The sequence below is a fragment of the Manis javanica genome, chromosome 14, assembly GCF_040802235.1.
Source record: "Manis javanica isolate MJ-LG chromosome 14, MJ_LKY, whole genome shotgun sequence".
Taxonomy (NCBI): domain Eukaryota; kingdom Metazoa; phylum Chordata; class Mammalia; order Pholidota; family Manidae; genus Manis; species Manis javanica.
The window spans coordinates 8,679,598-8,699,887 of NC_133169.1; the positions used below are offsets into that span (position 1 = coordinate 8,679,598).

The 20,290-nt window shown below is 57.6% G+C and overlaps 1 protein-coding gene across 3 annotated transcripts in view; it reads right to left on the bottom strand.

Moving 5' to 3' along the window:
* Window positions 1–74: 74 nt before the first annotated feature.
* The window catches only part of KIRREL1 (kirre like nephrin family adhesion molecule 1), a 95,826-nt gene continuing 75,610 nt past the window's right edge, over window positions 75–20,290 (bottom strand). For 2 of the 3 annotated variants that reach the window (XM_017652926.3, XM_017652925.3), the window contains exons 3-15: window positions 18,808–18,957; window positions 13,941–14,098; window positions 12,013–12,163; window positions 10,974–11,079; window positions 10,689–10,837; window positions 10,365–10,492; window positions 9,543–9,717; window positions 9,359–9,459; window positions 7,731–7,929; window positions 6,636–6,743; window positions 6,360–6,499; window positions 5,803–5,880; window positions 75–5,621 (exon numbers count right to left, since the gene is read on the bottom strand). In XM_017652926.3, the coding sequence (XP_017508415.1) occupies window positions 5,145–5,621; window positions 5,803–5,880; window positions 6,360–6,499; window positions 6,636–6,743; window positions 7,731–7,929; window positions 9,359–9,459; window positions 9,543–9,717; window positions 10,365–10,492; window positions 10,689–10,837; window positions 10,974–11,079; window positions 12,013–12,163; window positions 13,941–14,098; window positions 18,808–18,957 (2,120 nt within the window). In that variant the 3' untranslated portion in view covers window positions 75–5,144. The remainder of the gene's footprint in view (window positions 5,622–5,802; window positions 5,881–6,359; window positions 6,500–6,635; window positions 6,744–7,730; window positions 7,930–9,358; window positions 9,460–9,542; window positions 9,718–10,364; window positions 10,493–10,688; window positions 10,838–10,973; window positions 11,080–12,012; window positions 12,164–13,940; window positions 14,099–18,807; window positions 18,958–20,290) is intronic. The other variant, XM_017652928.3, reaches the window with a different exon arrangement.

Sequence of the window (20,290 nt, forward strand, 5' to 3'; positions counted from 1 at the left end):
TTGGGCTGCTTCACCCCAAATCAGGCAGGCTTAAGTAACCAGAGCTGCCCATGCATTAAATGACACAAACATGGTACTTTTTAAAACATTTATATTTATATATATAAAAAAATTAAATATATATAATATATAGTGTGTTTGAGACTAAAAATATAGTACATAATATTTAAAAAAAAGGAAAATGATAAAAGGCAGAATAGGAAAAGGTGTGAGGGACACACAGATACACACTGCTAAAAATCTACGATGGTCTGTCCTAACAAAAATAATTATTTTTTTTCCTCTTCTTTTAATTATCATCATGGATCCATTTATTATGGGGGTTTAGGTGGAGAAAATTAAAATGGAGCCAGAAATGGAGGTCAGAATCCCCAGAATGGTTAGGGTGGAAAATGTGACCACAGGAAACCCTGCGCTTCTTTCTGGTCCAAGTGGTCACCATTGCTAATCAGATTGTGTCCAAAGTTTCCATTGTATGGCAACTTGGCTGCAGCCTCCCCAGAGTTAGGGATATGCCCAGGGGGCAGCATCTGAAGATCTCCAGAAGCAGACAGAGGCACCCACGGCCTGCCAACACCTGAAAAGGTAGTGGCTGGGGCTGGCAAAAAGCCAGGAGCCGGGGACAGACTGGCAGGAATGAGTGACGGTTCTATGAAAAGTGGAGTTACCTTTGTGGGCAGGCTTGTACCAGAACCACCCAGTATGGCCTGTGATGTCTGCGCAGCAATTATTTCTCCAGGGACAGGGCCTGGAGCTCCTCACAGTGATGCAAGAAAATGGGATTCTGCCCCCTTCCCTGCAACTCCTCGATTCATCCGTCTCCCAAGCCACACATCCTTCCTGTGCCCCCCACCAGCGCAGAGATGGGATGTCAGGACCCAGCTGATAAAGGTGAGCCTCAGGAAGAGGCTGGCCTCTGGGAGAGGAGAGCGCGCACGGTGGAGGGGGCAAGGGGAGGGGGAGAAGGGAATGAGGCGGGTGGGGGGGAGGAGGGGGCGTTAAATACTAATTTCATAGCCTCTTCACAAAAATAAATGCCTTTGTAATTTCATCCCTTGGTCTGGGCACTCAGTGTCCCACTGTCCCCTCCTCGCTGGTCCCACCGGGGTCTGGAGCCTCACCAGTGCCTTTCAGGGGGTCCCCTCAGCCTGCAGGGGCGCAGAACAGCAACCTGGCTCTGCACACACAGCGTGGAAGTGGTAGAGAAGCCTAGGTTTCCCAGGCTGGCGTGGCCTTGGGAGCACAGTGGTGGGGACACAAGTGCCCACATCAGAGTGAAGCGGCGACTAAGCCAGTTCGGTCCAACCGGGAGCTTGACTTTAACATGGATTTCTTTAAACCTGAGTGGCCCGGCACTGCTGAGTGCACGCAGCGAGCAACCCCCATGAGGCCATGTGATCTGCTCTAAGGAGCCCAGGAGGACTGGAGGCTCTTGACAGAGCGCCTGCTGGTTCATGAAAGGGCACAAGGGCAAAAGGGACTCCAGGCGGTGTGTTCCATCCTGCAAAGGGAAAGGCTGCCCTCAAAATTACGAGGAATGCAGCAACTGCTGGGCAAGGAGAGGGTGCAGGGCCTGCAGGCAGGGCGGTCCTACTAATGCTTTTCCTCTCAAGGAGGACATTCAAGGAGGACGTTTTGAGAGCTCAGCACAGCTCCCGTCCCTGTCCGCTCTCCTTTCTGACTCCCTGTGGTTTTCACTTCATGCAAACTCTGTGGCTGGCGCAGAGGGACCTGGGATTCAGGAGGCAGCCTGTGCCTCCACCTGGCAAGCACGGCTCACCTAGGACCACAAGCACCTCTGTAAGATCTAGAATCTGTGTCAGAGCTGCACCCATCTTCCCTCTACCAACTGTCCTCCCTAACAGCTGCGTTGGGAAGGGCAGCTCTGTTCACGCCTGGCCCTCTGGCTCAAGACACCTTGGCCTTCAGGCTTCGCCTGCTCTGAAGTGGGTGCACTGTCCCTGGGCCAGCGGAACGTTCCTGAGCACCGGAGAGTCACTGCGGCCCTTCCTTCCTACAGAGGAAGCTGCGGGAACCCTGGGTACGCAGTGAAGGACTCGCCATGCCCACCCCAGCCACAGGTACCTTTGCAAAGCTGTCAGAATTCAGGGTGGGACTCCAATTCTGAAGGACCATTCCCAATGGTCCAGGGATAACCCTACCCCAATTTCACTGAAGTTTATAGGGTGTGCTTTTTGTTGCTGTTTGGAATCCACGGGTTCTTAGTGGAAATTCACTCACAGCACCTCTGCCAAGATGACGAAGCCCGTGGTGAATGCTTTTTTCAAGAGGCCCTTCCAACTCCCCATCCCTCACCCCGCTTGCTTACTGTTCCCAACTCCTTGCCAGGGATCGCCAGACCCTCCACCTCACCAAATGCATACAACAAGGGCAGAACAGTTCTAGGTTTGTGCAATCCTTCCCCCTCACTTTACGGACTAGACAACTGGGGGTGATAAATGTAAAGTGGTTAGGCCAAGGTCACTCAGTCAATGGCAGCTTTGCAACTGGGTCCCAGGCCTCCGGACCCCCAGCCCTTGCTCTTCCCACTCAAATAAAAATGTCCAAGGCAATCAGGGTCACCAGGGCAACCACATCAAGAACTGAGGCAGCCTGTTGGAGGACTCCGGCCTTTGAGAACAAAACCTCCAGGTTCAACGGCACCTTCTACCCTCTGGATTCCATTTGGCTGAGAAGACAGGTCCCAGCTTGGATGCTGATCTGACCAGAGGGCAAGCTGCTGAGGGAGACTGCCAGGGCTGCTGCTGTCTCCCCTGCCTTGTGCCTGGCATGCCTGATACTCAGGAGCCCCCATCAATGTGTTCAGCAACAGAGGACAGTGCAGCACTCTGCCTCAGGCCTTCAGAAAGCGAGTGAGCCCTGCAGCGGCAGCGGACGGACCTGCGGACCCTGGGCACCGCCCCCCTCCATCACTGCAACAGAGTGTGCCCAGCACCGAAACCAAAAAGGAGGGAAGAGAATGTGGTGAAACCTCAAACACAAATCAATGTTTCAGGGTTGCTTTTTTTTTTTTGGAAATTCTTGTTTAAAAAGTGACAATCTTTAGGTTTTAACTGTCTGGCTCAGGCACGGCTTCTGGTTTCTGTGAAAATAATCCACATATGCATGAATTTGTTTGCACGGAGACCTGCCTCTTTAACAGACCCTCACTGAGCACACATCAAAGGACCAGGAAGGAAGGTGTCAGCCTCCGGGCGAGGGGCTGAACGTGGAGGGAGCCTGTCTTGCCTTAGGAAGGAGGTCCTTGGGATGCACCCCTGCTGAAATGGAGGACGAGGAGGTTGGAACTGGAGCTACTTTCTTCCAGGGTATTAGCAGGGAGAGGATGGCGAGGAGTCAGCCCACAGCCCCATGTGCCAGGGTGGCGATGGCCCATGGTAATGAGCATGTAACTCATTAAAGTGAATGCGACTAATGAATGGTGACCACGAGAAAGGGCAACGCGCTCTCTGGGAATTGCACCGCAGGCCCCGCCCGGTCAGGCCGAGCAGACTCCAGACCCCACATTTCGGGAAGGGGAACGAGTTCTCTTTGGAGTGCCGGTTCTCTTTGGTCAGAAGGTGGCGGGCTGAGAAGGGCCATGGGGAATGTGTGTGGGCATGCATGCACGTGTGTGGCGGGGACAGCATGGGCCATGGCTGCCTGCAGTGTCCTTCTGCACCACCTTACCCGTCAGCCCTTGCCCTTACCAGGCCCTCTCACACATCTGTCCCCTAAGCCCTGCAACGCTGGACAGTGCGTCTGGGGCTCACAATACCGGCTCCCTGCAGCCACCCACACAGGACCGGTCAACCAAAGCTGGACACTCAAGGCACTGAAAGTGGAAAAAGGAATCTGATTGATCTAAGAAAAGAAAAAAAGACACTTAACAAACCAAAACCTGTCTCAAGAGGACATCTCCCATGTACCCTGGAAGGTGGCCTCTAACCAGCTCGTGGGCCCTAGGGTAGGACAGCAAGTCTGAGCGCCAAGCCCCCTCCTTAAGCCCATCAGCCCATTGGGTGACAGGTCTCACAACCTGAATGTTTAAAAATGGATTCAAAGTGCTTGGAGAGTGAATGAGTAATGGAAGGTGTTAGGAATCCGGAGGAAAAGAAGAGGCACCTCCTTTCCTTTCCACTGGGACTTGTATTTGGGTGGGGGGATCCCTACAGCATTTTTTTTTCTTTCCCAAATGAGGTTTTCATTGTTTTTTTGAAAAATAGCCTATAGCACCCCTACCCTCACCCCATCACTCCCCAGGCAGGCCACATTTAAAGCCAGGGAGGGGGCAGACTGGGGAGAGAAGGTGGCGCGGGCAGTCTCCCTGCACTGTGGGCACTGACACTGCTGTGTAGCACACACAGTTCTTGCTGGTGAATCGGGGCATGGTTCCCAACCTTCCTTTCTTCACCGCCACCCCCAGCCTTACCTGTCTGGTCCAGCACAGAGCGGAAGGAAGGGGGCAGTTTTCCTGGAGGTGCCTGGGTCCCTCTGCGGGCTGACAGACAAGTGTCCACAGTGGGCAGCCAGGATACTGGCATTTTAATCCCAGTGGAACAAGGGCTGTATTTGAACTCAGTGCCACGGATGTTCTGCAGACAGAGCTAAGAAAAATCAGAGGCCCCTTCTGCAGTGCCAAGGAGGGAGAGATGCACCCAGGGTATGAATGCAGACTGCAGAGGACTGGCCAGGCTGTCCCGTTTCCACTGAGCCGTGCTGGAGCCACCGACCCCCACACTTCATGCCCCCTGGGCCAAAGCGTGCCCACTCACCCGCAGGTGACCCCCTGTCTACTAACGGGAGACCAGAGGGGTCGGGTAGAAAGGGAATGCTAAAAAGCGCCCCCTCTGCTCTCCACAGCCTTCACTGTGCCTATCCCCACGCTGAGGCCAGGAAAGGGCACAGGTCAGGAGAGACACGTCCTCCCGAAGAAGAGGGAAGGGCAGCCCTGGAGGCTGGGGCATGCGCCGAGCACCATCCTCGGGACGGGGTGTTTCCGGGAGACCTGCTCCCCACCTGCCACGGTGGGAGGAGGAAGGCTGGTCCGGGGCGGGAGCACGAGCGACGCCCCTGAATATCAGGGAACAGCCGTGCGAGCCTTCTCCTCTGCCCCGCAGAGACGCCCCGGCCGGGCCCGGCGCCTACACGTGAGTCTGCATGCGCTGCTGGAACCGCTGGCCGTAGTCCGAGTGCTGGGACGTGTAGGAGAACCGGGTGGCTGTGGCGTACTTGCCAATGGGGTCGTATGCCTCATACGGGGTCCGCTCCAGGCCAGAGGGCGGAGCCTGGGGGTAACCCAGCCGGTAGGTGGGGTACCCCGCCGCCGCGGGGAAGGGGTGGGAATTGAACTTCTCGTAGTTGTCGTAGGACAGCTGGCTGGCTGTGTCTGCGCCAGCAGGGGCAGCAGGGCCGGGGGCCGTGGGCTCGGGACCGTAGTCGGCGGCGGGGGCCCGGCTGTACGTGTTGAGCTGGGCGTAGCCGCTGGAGTGGGAGAGACGCGAGGAGGGGCGGCCGTCGAAGCGGGCAGGGCCAGGGGCGCGGTAGTCGGCGTAGAGCACAGCCCTGGAGGAAGGGCGGTCTTCGTGGGCTCGCACATTGTAGTAGCCGTTGGTGGGGTCCTGCGGGCAACGAGAAGACCGTGGAGGAGGGGGCCCCCTCGTGGGAGGGGTGTCAAGGCTCTGCAGGGCCCTGGGCTCTCAGCCAGGACCCCCTCACTTCCTCTGTTCCTTCAGTAAGCCTCCCCCAGCCGGCCCTCCCCCGCACCCCGCAGGCCCTCCTGCCCCGGCTAGTCCTGCCCACCTTCATCTCATACTCCTCCCGGGTGTCGATGGTGTCACAGTGCAGATCCTGCTTCAGGTCCGCGTCGTCCTTAAGGGACTGCAGAGCAGCAGGGGCGACGTCAGCAGACTGAGGTCCCACTCTCGCCCCCCTGGCCAGCCCCACCCCGTCCCCAGGGGCCACCTGCTGGAGGGAAGGGTCTGGGGTCATCCTCTCAAGCAGAGGCTCTGGGGTGTGGAGGGAAGAGGCCAGGCTCCTGGGTTCTATCTAGCTCCAGTTCTGTCCCTAACTCTCCGTGTGACCATGGCTATGCCACTGCCCCCTCGGGACCATTTCCTGAGCTGAGCAGTGAGGCAGCTGCACCAGAGAACTGGGGGTGACATCGGACACCCTGTGCAGGCAGGGTGGGTGAAGGAAGCCTGTGGAGGGCCCCCACGCGGCCTCTGCCGGAGGGACATCTGAGTGTGCGGCAGGGCCACGGTGGGCCGACTGAGGGGGAACAGTGACCGCGGTTATAAGGGAGATGGGGGGCCCGAGAGGGTGAGGAGCAGGCGGCCGGGGAGGCACAGGACCCTCACCGAGTAAATGGCCTTCATGACGCGGGTGGCTGTGGAGACGCTGGTGGTATCATCCTCGTGGTCAGAATGCATGGTGAGTGGCTCGCGGTTCACCGTCTCCACCTTGATGTCCAGCTTCCTCAGGGTCACGTCCTTACGACCTGGGATGGGGGAGGCAGCCGGGATGCTTTCTCCCAGCCTCTGCTGGCCTTTTCTGGTCCCCCAGGGCCGTGGAGCGTGCGGCCCCCACTTCCCGGTGTCTCCCGCATGCCTGCCAGGCAGCCGGGCTGTACTCACTGCCTTTGCGGCGTCGGTAGAGAAAGAACAGCAAGGCGATGAAGAAGAAGATGAGCAGGACGCCGGCCCCGATGGTGGCCCCGGCGATGACACCCACGGGCAGCACCTCTTCAGGCAAGGGAAGGAAAGGGTGGGGTGAGGACCGAGTCACGGGGAGCTGAGCTCAGCGTGGGCCGGGGGCCCAGGCTTTAACTGCTGGTGGACTCGAGAGGAAGGTCTGTGCATGTCGGGGTTTGGGCCCGAGCTTCAGCTTGCTGGGGGCTGGATCATGGTCATGTCTGAGCCTTGCAGCTGTGGCATCACCTTGACCCTGGCCTCGGCCGTCCATCTGTCCCTCTCCCGCAGCCCCCCTGCTTGTGAGGCTTGGTCTCTCTCTCCTGGGCTGAGCTCTTGGCTGAGGTCAGCCGTGTCCAGACTTGGCAATCTGCCCTCTGTTCCACCTTTCGTTTCATTCTGCACCCACCCCGTGTGGCCCCTGCACCTCCACCTACCCTCCCGGGGCTCAGACGGTCCTAGGTTCCCCTGCTCCCCAGAGCGAGAGGGGCCAAGGAATCCTGCCTCCCAGCTTTCTCCTCCTTTCTGGTAGTCCTGGATGGGGCAGGTCCCCGGAAGGCTCTTCCGCTCCCTCACCCCCAAAGCCTTCCCTGCCGAGACAGACCTGATCCCCCCCTCTCCCAGGTCAAAAGGGAGAGCCTCTTTATCTCATCAGACTGGAGAGCCTCGAAAAAAGTTAAAGGTAATAAATACTTCCTTCATCCTGCCAAAGTGCCTTAAGGGACAGAACACACGACCTATCAGACTAAGGGCTCTTGAAGAGGTCTGAAGTCGGTGCTGACACCCCGAAAGCTCCTTCGCTAAGCTGAGTGTTCCTGGAGGCCTTGCTCATGTTTGCCCCCGCAGCCCCTAGCCCAGGGCCTGGCACAGCGCAGGTGTTCCACAAGTGTTCAGAACAGTGAGTGGATTTCTCTGGCTGAGCACCAAGGCCTGGTTCCGGTGGGCAGGCCCAGGAGACTGTTGCCTCTCTGTGCACCGTGCCCCTGGGGAGAAGAAGGAGCGGCCCCCCAGGCCCCTGTGCCCAGCCAGCCCTGCGGTCACCTCGCTCTTCCAGCTGGATGATGGCTGTGCCTGGCCCGAAGCTGTTCCAGGCAGTGCAGTTGTAGTGGGTCTGAAAGTCGGCCTCCACGACGTTGTGGATGGTGAGTGTGGACAGCACTCCGCTGCCTGAGTTGGTCCTCTCCACTGTATAGCGTTCCAGGGTCCCCACCTCCAGGAAGTTCTCCTTCCATGCCCAGGCCTGGGGCAGGGAGGGCAGGAGGGGATAAGGCAGGAGCAGGAGGCAGTGACACCTGACGCCCCCCTCAAGGCAGCTTAATGCGGTGCACCCGCTGTGCCCCTAAGCCTGGCCCAGCACTCACCCTGCAACAGAGCTGAGTCACATCTACTGCCTCAAACCCTGGCACTGAACCACCAGTCTAGAAGCACAGGCTGCCCAACGTCATGAGAGATATGCGAGGACTTTCAGACACGCCTTGGGACATCCTTTACAGTGCAGATTCTCAGGCGGGGAGGGGCCCAGGAATCTCATGTTTATACGGATCCCACGTGGTGTGGGCACAGCTCCTCTGGCGCTCTGACATTGGGAACCCCTGATGTCGCAGAAAAACTCCCGGATGGGAAGTCAGGAACCCTGGGCTCTAGGCCTGGCCTTCCCCTCCCGCCCCGGTGTGGCCTCCCCTCCCCTCTCTGGACCTCAGTTTCCTCATATGTAAAGGGACCGGACCAGGCTAGAGAGCCTGCCCAAGGTTTTTCCAGCTCCTGTAGTCTAGACTTCCGTAGAACATAACTCAATCTTCAGCCTTACCTTTAGCCAACCCACAGCCGACCCCATGCCAACCCGCCTGGTGGGAGACCCAGCCCAGACTCTCACAGTGGGTAGGAGCTATAGTCGGACAGTGGCAGCCCCAGGGTCCTCCAGACCGCCCAGCCAGGGCATCCCCTCTTCATGTCCCCTCCCACAGGGGGGCCCACCGGAGGGGCAGCAGCTGAGGTCTGCAGCTGCTTTCCGGAGCACCACCCTCCCAGCTCTGCAAGGAAAGCCCCTGGGAGCTGGGCTGCCCGCTGCCCAGGCGGCCGTGCTAATGAAGTGTCCCTGGGCAGCCCTGGAGTTGGCCAAATGGTCATTAAGTGTGATGAGGGGTTTGACGGTTAATGGCCACGGAAGGAATTAATGGCTCGTGGTGCAGGGGAGAGGAGAAAGGAGGGGCCGGTCGGAGGAGGAAGGCAGGATCGGCCGGGAGAAGGGAGGCCCCCAGGGGCAGGATGGAGGGAAGAGAGGACAAGGGAACACCCTGAAACTGAGGAAAGGGGAGGAGAGGGGGCGGGACAGGGCACGAGTGCGGCCGAGGGGACCCAGGAGTGGGTCCAGGAGGGGCTTCACTAGGCCTTTCAGTTTCATAGCGGCCCTGGTAGGAAGGGTCATTGCCCCCATTTTATGGATGAGGAAAATGAGGTTCAAAACACTAAGTGATTTGCTCACGGGCACAACTAGTAAGACAGGAGCTGGTATCTGAGCAGGGAAGGAACAGAGGTGACAGAGGCTCAGAGGACTAGAGGTAGAGAGAAGGCCTGGGGAAAGGGAGGAGCAAAGAGCGGGTGGGAGGCTGCTGCCCCGCAGGAGGCTGGTGCTGGCCGTCCCCAGGCCCCAGGCGCACCCCAGCACTCACAATGCGGTCTGGGGGCGGTGTGCTTCCGATGAAACACTCCACCTTGCCGCCGTCGCCCCTAACAGCGTACTGCACTGCATCACTTGAGATGATGGGGGGCCCTGCAAGCAAGAGGGCAGTCAGAGCCTGCTGGAGCCCGTGGTGCCTGCCCGCCCAGGCCCCGGCCCTCTTGGCAGCCACTCACCATTCACGTACAGCGGCACCTCCCGCTCAGCCACCCCTATCCGAGGCACAATGGCCCGGCACGTGTAGGTGCCGGCATCTGCCTGGGTCACCGACTTCAACAGCAGCTGGTTGCTGTTACTCAGGACCTGGGCAGAGAGAGCAGCCTCGGGTGGGGAGCCAGGAGGCCTGGGCCCCTAGGTCCGGGTGGGCCCCCGCATCGGAGGCATTGGAAAGAAAGCAGGAAGGGCCACAGGTGAATTCCCAGAAGGGAAACTGAGTCCCGAGCCTGCTGGACCTCCCCTGACTCTAAACAGGTTGGCGTTTACATGCGCCATTTCTGTGAGAGTGGGCAGAGATGGGAGGGGGCAGGGGAGGCTGCGACTGTTTTCAGAGGTGGCATCCTCCCCTGATGGTCTAATTCTTGCCCAGTGAGGCAGGAAGCTTCACTCTAAAATCCCTCTTCCTGCAGTTTTGGCTCGGACTGTCTAATGGAGGTCTCTGCAGAATACAGCCCTCTCTTTTCTAGTGAACCATTCCAGCCGCCTCCTTCCTAGGTGGCGTCCATTGACCAGGCCTTTTCCTGGAAGCAGCTCCCCTTCAGGCCCTCCTCCCTCCTCCCACACATAGGCCAGGGGTCCCTCCCATGCCCCCCGACCAGCTGGCTGTCCGCAAGGAGGGGTGGGGTTGAGCTCAAGTACTGTCCTGCTCCTCACATCGTGGGACCCTAGAAATATCCTGGGTTCAATCCTAGAAATATGCTGCACCTCCTCGGCCCTGTCCCCCACCTGTCCTGGCACTGTCCCCCATGCCTCCCAGCACTCGACAGCAGCAAGCGTCTTACCATGTTTGAATCCTTTTTGGTCCAGGTGAGGGTGAGGGGGGGATTCCCAACCCAGACACAGGTGAGGGTCACATCAGAGCCGATGTCTGTGGTCGTGGGCTTGGGGTCAATGACAATCCGGGGAGCAACTGAGGCGGAAAGGAGCAGTTAAGGCCTGGTCTCAAGGGGAGCTCTGCTCCGGGAAGTCTGCTCTTCCTTCTGCCCCGCGACCCCCCCACTTCTCCTCCCAGGCCTCCTCCAGCTTCGTGGAGCGGCCCTGGCCCCACCCTCGGCCCTTCAAAGGCCCCTGCCCTCTGCGCCTGCCCCGGCCATGCAGCCACTCACAGTGGACATTCACCAGCGTGCTCACGTTCGTGCTCCCCACTTTGTTGTGGACCTCGCAGGACACAGGCTCCGTGAAGAAGGAATAATCAACATTTGTCTCATAGCGACTCTCGTGGGCATCCTCGATCAAGAAGCCCCCCTTGGCCCACCTGGGGTGGGGACGTGGGGGTGCGGATCAGGGCTCGGACCCGTCATCCGACCCCAGCGGCACCGCCTCCCTGCAACGCCCCGCCAGCCCCCACCAAAGGCCTCTCCAGAGTCCCCGCCAGCCCCGGCCCCTCGCACCTGTAGCCCAGGATCTCGGGGTTGGCCGTGGCCTGGCACGTAAAGACAACTCGCTCACCCTCCTGCACCGTCTGTGGCTCGATGGACAGGGTCACTGTAGGAGGGTCTGCAATGCAGGGCATGGGATGTCAGGGGCTTTCCTGGCCCTCAAGTTTCTTTTTTCTCTCCCTAACACATACACTGGGACCTTACCTCACAGCACCATCACTGTGCAGGGTACCAGCTCCTCACCTGTACCCCACTGACCCTCTAGGGGGCCAGCTAGGGTGACGACCAAGGAGGATACCAAAGGGACCCACTAATCAGTGTACGTAATGACCCACCGTGGCCACTAGGCGCCAGTGTGGCCTCACTTGGCTCACTGAAAGGGGTGGGGGTGGGGCACCGTCCCTCTAATTGCTGCCCACATGCCCACCCTTCCCTGGGCAGAGGGAATTTATTGAGCACCTACGAGGTAGCATATTCCTTGCTAGAGGCTCTTACACTATATTTTGTTTCATGCTCATAACCCTGAGAAGTGGGTACAGGCCCACAATCCCGAATCTGAAACCCTTGGGATTAGACGTGTTTCAGAATTTGGATTTTTCAAATTTTAGAAAGGTAACAGTGTGCATAAACCATTTATTATGTAAGAATCCCCACAGGATCTGGGCAACACCCTACAGTGACGCACTTTAACACAGCTGCTGGCATGTAGGATATTCAGATTAAGTGGGTCAAGTAAAAGACTACGAAGAGACTAGCCCACGTTTTGCCAGCTCAAATTTTATTTTGTGCCAAGTATGCAGAATTGTAAACTGAGGCTGAGAGAGATGAAATCATTGCTAAAGCCACTGGTTTTGACTCGGGAACTGCCCGCCTCACAGCCAGTGCTTCGCAGCCCTCAGTACAAACCAGGGAAGCCACAAGGGTGAACAGAGTGATCAGCATCTGTCCTGGGGCCCCTAAGAGGCTCTTTATTCTCCACCTCTCCAAGGGCGGACAGGTTCCCTTCCTCATCCCACCGCCCCACCCTGACCCTCCCCAGTTCCTGGCTCACGGTGCACGTCCAGCTCTATGGAAGTCTCCTTGCCGCTCGGGACGGCCTCGTTCATGCTGCGACAGGTGAACACACGCCCGATGTCCAGGTCTGTGGGGTTAATGAGCAGCTGGCTGGTGGTGGTCTCCCTTTTCCCATCCTTCAGCAGTTCCTGGAGTGGGACAAGGGTGGGAGACACGGTCACACTGAAAGCCCCCTACTGTCCTCTTAGGGTGACCTGACTCAGAACAGAGGTGGGCTTGAGATGGAGGCCACTCTGACCTGAAGCTCTGCCCCACCCTCTTCTCTAGCTTTGGTTTGTAATGAACAGACTTTATATTTTAGAGAAGTTTTAAGTTTGCAGAAATACTGAACAGAAAATACAGAGAGTTCCCACATATCCTCCTCCCGGACGCCCCAGTTTGCCCCATTAGTAATGAACGTGATGCATTCGTGTGATAGGTGTCTGACTGATTGACCGCTATCCCTATGTCACTGCCAACCAGAGCCAGTTGACCTGAGCGCTCAGTGTGGGTTGTATAGTCTCCCCGTGGTTCTGAGCCTCATCCCAGGAACTCTCTGAGCCCAGTTCAAGTTCCTTCTGTCCTGCAAAGACTTTCTCAGCCACCGCTGCTGCCCACAGGACTCGCTGCCAGCCTGTGCACTGCTCTGACACACGCAGCCCAGCCTCTCGGGCCCTGCGCGAGGATCTGTCAGCACTGCGTCCATCCCTCCTGCCAGGCCATAAACTTTGCGAGGGCAGGGCGGGGACTCACAGGCTCAAAGTCTCGCACCGGCCCAGTGGGGTCCAACTTGAGGTCCCCCAGCGCGGTCACAGGAACCCTTGAGCTGTTTTCAATACTCCACAATGCCCAAGGGGAACCACGCTGTTCGCCAAAGGAAAGCCCCCCACATCTTTGCGGGGCCAGAGCAGTACCGACCCAGTGCGGTAACACTGGCTCCGTCCTGCTGCTTCCAGAAGCTGCGGGGTCTTTAATGAATATAAAAAGGGGTGGACAAAAACAGCCATTAACACATCAGCTTGTTTGGCTGCCAAAGTATATCAAAACATGTAGCCCGAGGGGAGAAAAAATAACCAATTTCTTGGCGGTGAAAAGGTTATGCTGCACTGAGGCCGAATTTTCGCTTGTCAAATGGTGAAACTAAGGCCAGAGGGAAGTGAACTGCCCACGGTCAGACAGTGTGTCAAGAGCAGACCGGATTCTCCTTGGAGGCTCACACGTTAGCAGGTCTCCTGCAGCACCTAGCAAAGGCCTGGGTACACGCAGCTGGCAGAACCCCGAACAGGAGACTTTCCAACTCCAGTCGACTTTGCCTTGTGACCGTGGGCAAGTCACTCGACGTTTTTCTCTGCCATAGCTTCTTTGTCCATGAAATGTACACAGTAATCCCTGCTTCCCCAACCTCTTAGTTGTGCCAACTGGAAAAATCTGCCAACTAGAGGTGAAGGAAAGAGGGCACGGTGCTTGGAAGAGAGAGCATAGTCCCACCCAGGTACAAACCCCAGCTCAGCAGCATGCCTGCTGTGTGACCTTGGGCTAATCACTCAACCTCTCTGACCATCAGTGTCCCTCTTTGTGGGTTGGAAATAACACCCACCTTATGACACTCCCACAAGGACTAAGAGGGACTGTCCAGGAAGAGTTCAGCATGCAGTGCCTGGCACACAGTAGGTGCTTAATCCACATAACTATTATTCTCATTACTCTTAGTCTCTGCTAACTCCTAAGTGGCATCATGAACCTGTGAACTCACTTCTCCTGTCTGGACTTCAATTTTCCCAACTAGAAGCGAGAGGTTGGACCAGATTAGCACCAAGGCCCCCCTCACATCTGTATCCCCCCAAGTCTGGCGTCAGACCCATGAGGGAAAGGGAAGGGGACCTGGGATGAGGCCCAGGAGGAGCCGGAGAGCAGCTGAGGCCTCACCGTACTGGCCACGGCGCCCTCCTGCTGCGTCCCGTCCCGGAACCAGATGATGGTGGCAGCGGGCTTGGCATTAAAGGCTCGGCACGTGAGGTTGTGGGGGGTGCCTGCCTGCAGCAGAATCACAGGACCTCCATCGATCCTGGTGTCCTCTGGGGGGACTGTGGGGGAGAGCAGAGCAGAGTCAGTCCAGGGTGCTGTCAGCACACTGATGACCAAAACTGTGCCCCTCAAGGAACCCCCCCCTGCATGTCCCGCCCTAGCTGGGGCAATGCCACCCCTGCCCCTGACTTGCCATCACTGTACCTGTGGCTCCTGTGGTGGCGTCACCCAAGGCCCTCGGCTCACAGTCATGCCCCCACCCCAGTCTTTCCCAGCCAGTATTATTTTCCAGCACTACATCCCCTGCCACTGCTCAAGGCTGCATACTACAGATGAGGCGAGTGGCCTCAAATTAGGAGAGTGCCGGGTTATCCCAGGGTTTGAGTACAGCTCACACCCTGGGGCCCTGGCCCAGAAGGTGGCTACCTCCACGGGGCTTCTTATATCCACTCCCCCTCTGTGCCCTGCCCTGGGACAGCCAGATGAGCAGGTCTATCACGGCAACCTCCCAAATGGGGCCCCTGCGTTCAGTCCCTGATGGTCCCACCCCATCATCCATCACTGCGGGCAGGTTATTTTCTCTGCAGCACGGCTAAGTCCATGCCACTTCCCTGACGCCTGCAAGGGCTACCAGCTGCCATGGGCAGGAGCTCCACGCATCTTGGCCTGCTGTTCAGGGCTCCTCCACACGTCCTGCACTTTCTCGCCTCGCCTCTCCTGTTCGTTCCCTCACAGCCTTTGCTCGTGCTACCCACCCTGTCCACATCCCCTGCTGCTCGAGGCCCTCCAGGTCTGTAGCCCTGGACACTGCCTTGGTGGGTCCCAGCCACTCGCTGAGCTCTCGGCCCCTTCTACCTTGTGTTTGGGTTACTTATAATGACCTGTGCCCCCACCCCCAACCGAATCTGTCATCCCTGGCAAAGCGGGGTCCATCTCACCAGTGTTTACACAGTCTCCAGTGCTTGGATGTGGCTAAAGGCTTGAGGAACTGGATGGAACAGACACTAAACTAGGTAAGAGGGGCCTCTCCCTGCCCTACCCGTGGGCCCCTAAGTGCTCAGGGGAACTCGACTGCAAGTCCCCTGAGGGCAGGGGCCACTTCTGATTTCCTCCTAAAGCCCCGAAGTCGAGCAAGAGCTTGTGTGACAGCAGGTCCTTGGGGATGTCAATATTAATTATGCACTAATGAGTAAGTGATTGATGAGATGAAGGCAGAAGGATTTTGATGGTCTTGCTGGTCCACCTACTGCAGGCCAGCACCATGAAAGGGTTTTGCTCGTTTTTTGCTAAGAAAGGACAGGAAGACTCAGAGTGGGGAGAACCCTGGTCAGCAGACCCAGGGAGGGCCCTGGGCTCCCCTGGTGGGCAGGGCTGTCCTGGAGTTCATGAAATGACGGTCCCCACGCTGGGGTTTCTAGGAGCAAGGAACCACCTGCCGCCCATCCCAGCTTTCTGCCCCACTTGGGCGCACAGGGTGGTAAGAGTGGTGAAAGCATGGAATTTACCATCAGGCTGACCCCATTTTAAATCCCATCTTTATTCACCCGTCATGTGATCTTAGATCCCTCAAGTCAGTTTCTTCAACAGAGACATAACCGTGCGTACTCCCGGGTCCCTCATGAGGGTCGGGGAGGCACTGCTATGGACTGTCACATGTAGGGCACACGGGACGTTTGCTCTACCGCTCAGCCAAGAGCCAGCAACTCCTGCCTGCCAGTCACCACGGAATCCCTGGCTCTTCTTCTTCGCTCGCTGGTGCACCTGCTCAGGGTCTCTGGTGGGTATAGGTCCCTCCAAGGCCCCACTTTGCTACCACACCCAGATGGGAGGGGCCTGGACGAGCGGGGACACCTGTGCACACACGGGGTCTTACCCTTCCTTTGTAACATGAGCTGTCTCCCTTTGTTTAGGGAAGGACTGTCCATCTGTGACCTCTGTCACTAGCCCACCTTTCTCTTTGTATCTGGGGTATCTGCTCAGCCACCAATTAGAGGGCATGTGTCCATGTGTTTGTCTGTGAATGAATGCATTTTTGTGATTTGGGACAAGACAAATTTGTACATCAGTCTATGGCCTCAGTTTCCTTGTTTGTAAGCTGTTAAAAACAGCGTGGACATCTATTCCCCAGAGTTGTTATTCTGAAAACAAAATGAGATCAAGGATGAGAAGCCAACTATAAACTGATGTGATCGACATTATCTCTCCCGTTCATTGAATGCTTATCGTGTGTCAGCTCAGTGCCTCCTGTATATGATTTCATTTAATCCCCACCACAAATTATATCTCATTAATCCTTCCCCGGCAAAAACCACTAACCCCAATTTGCAGATAAGGTACTGAGGCTGGGGAGCTAAGCAAACGTGCTAGGAGGCAGGCGGGAGAGTTAAATGGCAGGGTGGGGACGCAGCAGGCCTGCCAAGCCCAGAGGCCCGCTCATCACCACTGCACTCCAGCTGCTGGGGTGGGCCTGAGTGAGGAGGGGCGGGGGGCCTGCAGATCGGCATGACGTCTAGTTGTGTTTGAGGGTGGGTGGGAGGCAGCGTCCTCAAGGTCTGCCATGGGAGTGAAAGGCCATTCTGTGAAGCAGGCTGGCCTGGGTGGGGCTGGGGAGGCCACTGAGCAGGTGCGGTGGGGGTTTGCAGGGTCGGCCACGTGCCGAGAGGTTGATGCCAGGCCCTGGACGTGGCCTACTCTCAGCCCTGCCCTGCCCAGTCTCTGGGACCCTGGGCTGCCGTGAGCAGAGGCTGCATGTGGGCAGGGAGGGTGTGAGAAATATCCTGCCTTCTTCCCGCCTCCATGTGGCTGCCAGTGGCAGGGAGTCTGAGAGTCGAGGAGACACAAAGGAAGGGAGAGAGTGAGGGGAAAGAAGCAGCCAGACTGACCTTTCGTCTCTTTTACCCTGGGGGCCTCTCTCTGCTCCCCTCGTCCACCCAAACTGCTAGGAAGGCTCACCCTGTCAGCACTGACCCAGCACCGACTATGCCCTACAAACGGGCCAGCCAGCTGCCCCACTCATATGGCTCTTTCTCACTGAGTTGCAAGATTTTTAACAAGATACTAATCCATCTAGGATCCCATGGATAGTCTCCTCCTCCAGGAAGCCTTCCTTGAATGAACCAAGCCACTGGAAGCCCTGTTCCTGCAATACCTAGGGGCTTAGTGGGCCTTTCCCCATCTCTTTATTTCTCTGTCTCTGTGCTGGGGTGGGAGGAGGAAGGGAGAATATCAGGGTCTCCACGTTAGGATGGGAGTTCTCCGGAGCAGAAGTAGCACCTTCCAGGACCCGAAACAGGTAGTTATGGAGGGAAAAAGAAGAGGGAAGCTCTTTCAAGAACCTCATGGTTCTCTTGGAATGCCTGGTCCAGCCTGGGGGCTCCACATGCCCCAGCGACAGATGGAAGACAATGTTGTGGTGTGCCATGCCCACCCCTAGTGGTCAACTAACTTGTTCCCCATTCTGAACCCTGCTCCTTGCTAATTCTTCCCATTTTGCCTTCACCAGAGAGGAAAAATAAGTCACCAGCCTGGAGTCCTAGTCCTTCAGGGCCTTTACACCCGAAGAAATTGGCTGTTGGGTCCCCACTGTCCTCACTCTGACACCTCGAATTTGCCCAGCCCTTCACAGTTTAACGCCTAACGAGGTGACAGTTACTAAGAAAAGGCTGGCGTCATTTTGCTATGTTACCAATGAGAAAACTGATATCCAGAAGCCGTGACCTCTTCAGGGTCATGGTGCCCAAACGGCCCCGGTCTCCTGACCCCCAGCCCAGACCTCTTCCCACCACACCAGGCAGCATCCTGGGGTCTCCACGCCCCCTCCCGCCTGCTGCAAGCAAAAGCTTGTGTGTGAGGTCACTCAGCCTTGTCCCATCTCCTTCCTCCCATCCTCCTGGGGGCTCCCCCCACTTCCAGGATTTGGGGTTAGGGGCAGGAAAAGAGAGGAAGCAGGACAGATCAAATGGGGGCAAAAAAAAGAGAGGCAGAGACAATGACAAAGGGAAGAGAAAGGGTCACAGGCAGACAGTCAAGAAACAGAAGCACAACAGAGGCAGAGGCCCAGAGAGACCACAGGAGCTTGAGGGAGACGGAGGTACTGCAAGAGGGGCGTGGCGGGAGGCAGGGGCATGGCCGAGCTGGCCTCACTGCTGCCCTCTGGGGGAGAGAGTCCCTCGTATGCACATGGCCCCAGGTGTCACCATAGAGGGACATCTGCTCTGTGCAGTGGGTGGCAGCGGGCCTCCAAGAGACGTGCCCTCCTCCAGCAGCCCAACCAGACGCAGCCAGGACCCTGGCCCAGCAACCCCACTCTCAGCCCTCCGGGCCCCTCCCTCCCAGGCTGCCCTGGTCCCTGGGGAGGCCTGAGCACACACGGAGGGAGGAGAGGAGGCAGCAGAGGGAGAGGAGTAGGGAGGCTCCCTCGCTGGCAAGGCTGGCTGCCAGGGGAGGCTGGGCAAGGGGCGCTGGGTCTGCACCACCCCCACACCTCCCTGGGGGTGCAGCGGTAGAGCTTATGTGCAGACAGCAGGGCCCAGGCTGGGCAGAAGGGGCTGCACCTCGCACGCCCCCCAGGTCTTGCCGGGGGTGCCCACATGCCTGTTTGGCTTCTTCCGTGTGGACTTGGCTTTGGAAGTTTAAAGAAGGATTTGTGGAGGGGACTGTGGGGTCAGTCGTGAAACCAGGAAGGAGAGAGAGAAATGGGAAGGGTGAGAGGAAACAGGAAGGGGAGCGGCTGGCAGGCCAGGAGACAGGCGAAGGCCCGGGTCATTACTGAGCACGGTGAGTTTTGCCCGCCGGGAACGCAGGGCGGCCTCCGTGGCCTGGCACTCGTAAGAAGCGTCATCAGACAGCTCGGCATCTGTGATCTCCAGGTTGTACTGCCCGGCGTCTGCAGAGCCCACGACCCGGTAGCGTGGCCAGGCTGCAGGAACAGAGAGACCCCGGGTGAGCCACGCTCCAGTCTGAGAACCAGCCTGGACCGCAGTGCCCCACCCTGCATCTGGGCGTCCTCCCCGCCTGTCACCCCCAGGCCAGGGTCCTGGCCCATTCCGGGCCAGCACTCCTCCCTCTGCCCTCTCGGGGACCCCAGGTGCGGGGGACGAGGATGAGGTCCCAGATGCAGACACTGTGACATCACAACCTCCTACAGGGGGGCAGGCAGCCGTGAGGCAGGGGGAGGACAGCGGGGAGGGCGGAGGGCGAGCGGAGCGGGAGCAGATGAAATCTCCAGAGCTGTTTGCAGACAAATGTCTCTCATAATAGGAAAGAAAGAGGAAACAAAAAGGCAGACAGCAGGGAGAAAAGGAGAGGGAGAGAGGGGGGAGGGCACGTGGGCACCAGGAAATATAGGGCACCGCGGCACACACATGAGCTCACTGGGGCCAGAGGGGAGCCCACGGCGGGCTGAGGTCTTCCTTCACTAGCTGTGGGACAGGTGGAGGAGGCAGACCCCACCAGCGCCACGAAGGGGCCCCGGAACCGGAGAGTCCAGGGCCTGCAGCAGTTACGGCTGCGGCAGGTGGGCCTCTGAGCCCCTGGCCCTCTCCAGCTCAGGCTCCCTGGCCCTCCTTGCCCCTCGCTCCCACCCACCACTCCCTCTCCCCTCTGCTCCCCTCCATTATCTGCCTCTGTCCAGAGGCTATTGATTCTTCTCACTCCATATCTATTGATCCCTCTCTCCCAGTTTCTTTCTCTTTCTCTCACTAATAGAGCCACCGACCCATCTCCTTCCTTTACACAGATGGCCCCACACCGACAAATCTCCCCAACCTGTACTAACATGCGGAACCCGCAGCAAACAATCTCAACCCCCTGGACAAAACAAAAGGACAAAAATATACAGTCCCTCCTATGCTCTTACATCACACGGCTTTGCAGTGGGCAATGGCTATATTGTCGTTGGGTTTGAAACTTACAAAAGCCACTTAGAAGCAGGAAGCCAGGCATGCCATGATTATACCTATTTTACAGAATGGTAAATTGAGGCCCAGGCGTCCCTAAGCTCACCCAGCTGCTGGTAGGTGGTAGAGGCAGGACAGGAACCCAGGTCTGAACCCTGCCTCCTCCGCTCTTTACAACCCAGGCCACCTTTACAAAGGATCTACTTGCTTTGAAATATAGGAGTTTGTTTTGTTTGTGTTTTAACTGACTCATTATGTTGCTTCAGCACTGGCTAAAAGTGCTTAATAAAGGCTGTTGTATGAATAAATAAGTAAGTGCCCAGGCTGATATTAAAATGAATTTTTGGCCTCCGA